At 37.3% G+C, this 2,971-nt stretch overlaps 1 protein-coding gene across 1 annotated transcript; it reads left to right on the forward strand.

Annotated features, from left to right (window-relative positions):
- The first annotated feature begins 216 nt into the window (after positions 1 to 216).
- On the forward strand, positions 217 to 2,517 carry LOC135531142 (interferon alpha-inducible protein 27-like protein 2A). Its single transcript, XM_064959256.1, has 4 exons — positions 217 to 451; positions 594 to 623; positions 1,002 to 1,163; positions 1,503 to 2,517. The coding sequence occupies exons 1-4, from the start codon at positions 442 to 444 to the stop codon at positions 1,610 to 1,612; spliced, it is 312 nt and encodes a 103-aa protein (XP_064815328.1). The 5' UTR covers positions 217 to 441; the 3' UTR covers positions 1,613 to 2,517.
- The last annotated feature ends 454 nt before the right edge of the window (positions 2,518 to 2,971 follow it).

Genomic DNA, 2,971 nt, shown 5'->3' on the forward strand with positions numbered 1-2,971 from the left:
TCCCTCAGTTTTATAAAAGCCAAGCGGCAGGGATTCCATTCGGCTGGAAAACGAATAAAGGATTGTGCCTTTCTTTACTACCTTTGAACATAACCAAAAGCCTACTCGACTACACAGATTGTCCTGTTTCATGTTCCTTTCACGTGATGCCCGAGCTATCTTAGATCCTTATCTAAATATCCTTTTCACAAGAACAAGAAACGGTTGACTTTCGTTTCTGTTTGCCTGCTCGAAGTTCCGGCAAGTTGTGACAACCAGCACCCTGTCAATCAATTTTCCAATGCGGAACGGTTGAAATGTCCAATATGCTCACCGAGATGGATACAGACACACCCTAAATTGGTGCACCTAAATTTCGTTTCCCCAAAAAATCTAGGAACTGCATTATTTAAACCGGACCCAGTCTTTTCTCCTGCAGTCACTGATAGTCACTGAGGAAACATGGAACTTCGTGAGTAACCTAAACCCCTAATGTATCTGGCTAAATCTAAATTGTGTGAGGTAGGCTAGGCTACAATAACCAATGCATAAATGTGGCATACAATTTATGTAATTATATTTGCTCATTGTACATCCTTGCTTTTTTTAAACAGTTACCGGTATTGCGGTCACAGTAGGAGCAGGTGAGACATTTGTCATGCTATTTAAAAATCGACTGACATAATTAAAACGGTAATATATATTATAAGATTACCCTGTGTCAGTTTCATTTCAAACTAAAAACTGATAAGACAATATGAAATTCCATGGAAATACCAATATTGTGGATAGCCTAGTTTAAGTAGGCTAAGCTACCAGCAAAATGCCAATTCAACTCATGGTTAATGTTACACAAGTGCACAATAAAAAGCATAGCTAACTACACATGTTAAATCATTTGCCGTTTTCACAGCTAATTTTGAGAGATTCCATTTTTTGTTAACATTTTACCCAATAACTTCAATTTGCTACTTGGCCAACTGTAGTAGGCTACAATTGAAATGTTTATTTTAACTTTTAAGGGGCAGCGGTGGTCATGGCTCCAGTTGCCCTTGGCGCTGTAGGGTTTACTGCCGCTGGGATCGCCGCAAACTCTTTAGCAGCCGGCATGATGGCATCCGCAGCCACTGCAAGTGGCGGTGGTGTGTTGGCTGGAAGCATCGTTGCCGTTCTGCAGTCGGCAGGTAATTACAGTCACATTTTCATGTGTTTTAAATATCATATTTAAAAATCCGTTTACATAGTTGTGTTGTGTCCAATACAGTGGCAACTTTACAGAGAACCATATTGTCACTTAATTGCTATTAGTCACAGAATCAATAGGAATATGATCTTGTGATAATCCCCAACTATAGCTTGATCATCTCTCTTTAAGATGTATTTCTTCCACCTTGGTTTTGCATATTAGAACATTGAAGAGCTGTTATTTTCAGACAAGACAAGGCTATGATAGCCTGATGCCTGAGATACATTATGTTGTGAATGCCACAGTGACCAAAGTATGTTGTGTTGTTTCCCTCTAGGTGCAGCAGGGTTAGCTGGGTCTACAACCGCAGTGGTGGCTGGTGTTGGAGGAGCAGTTGGAGGAGCAGTGGGATGGCTCACCGCTACAGCAGCTGGACTCATCACATGATCCAAATATTGATGATTGATAGCTGTCTTGGGACAGCTCTCGTCTAAGACAATTTTAATCACAAAGATCACCTCTTTAAATATATATATTTTTTTATCCTTTATTTAGGGATACATATAAACACTTGTTAAGACGGTGAAGGAAGGCTTAGTGTTTAAAAATATATATTATTGAAGTTCATATCCTCAATATTGTGTGCAATGAAGGAAAATTATGACTGACTTGTTCTGTTAGGACATCTTGGTCAGCTGCACTTTCAAGCCCAGGGCTTTTTTATACCGTACTTTTTACTTTTTCATATTTCAGTTTAATACCTTCTTTATCTCAATCAAAGGTCAAGTGTTGCCAGATATAATGTAAACATTTGTCTGGTGTCTTTGTCTCTACATACAGTATGTGTCAGCTCGGGATGGAAATTAGTTTAGTCTTCGTAACAGGATGTTTTCCAATTGAGTTGATTAGGCGGATTTCTTCAAATCTGTACCTCATTGGTCTGTTGTACAGTGCAGTGGTGTAAATTACTTAAGTAAAAATACTTTAAATAGTACTTAAGAAGTTTTTGGAGTATCTGTAATTTACTATTTATATTTTTGCCAACTTGTACTTTTACTTCACTGCGTTCCTTGTTACGGATACAGGTATCCTGGGGGTATTAGTAGGCGGCTTTCTTCAAATCTGTACCTCACTGGTATGTTGTGCAGTGGTGTAAAGTACTTAAGTAAAAAATACTTTCAATACTACTTAAGAAGTTTTGGGGGGGTATCTGTACTTTACTTTACTATTTGCCAACTTGTACTTTTACTTCACTACATTCCTAAAGAAAATCATTTAAACACAAATGCTTAGTCAGTAAATTATGTCTGAGTGTGGGAGTGTGCCTCTGGCTATCAGTCAATAAAAAACGAAAAAATAAATTGTGCCGTCTGGTTTGCTTAATATAAGGAATTTGAAATGGTTTGTACTTTTACCTTTGATACTTAAGTAACATTTTAGCAATTCCATTTACTTTTGATACTTAAGTATATTTAAAACCAAATACTTTTAGACTTTTAATCAAGTAGTATTATACTTGTTGACTTTCACTTGAGTCCTTTTCTATTAAGGTATCTTTACTTTTGCTCAAGTATGACAATTTAGGACTTTTTCCTTCACTGGTACAGTGTCTTTTTGCATTGGTTTGTCCTTCTTCTTTAAGTTCTAATGGCAGACCAAACCAATTGCTGTATTGCAGTCACCTACTGTACAATTCATTGTACTTTGTGATACAGTAATACAAAATTAGGGGAAAGGAAATTTACCCTGACAACTATTAGCCCTCACTAAAACAACTCACCACACCATTCCACCATTTAACCCTAT

Source organism: Oncorhynchus masou, unplaced genomic scaffold, assembly GCF_036934945.1.
Source record: "Oncorhynchus masou masou isolate Uvic2021 unplaced genomic scaffold, UVic_Omas_1.1 unplaced_scaffold_15285, whole genome shotgun sequence".
NCBI classification, from domain to species: Eukaryota; Metazoa; Chordata; class Actinopteri; order Salmoniformes; family Salmonidae; genus Oncorhynchus; species Oncorhynchus masou.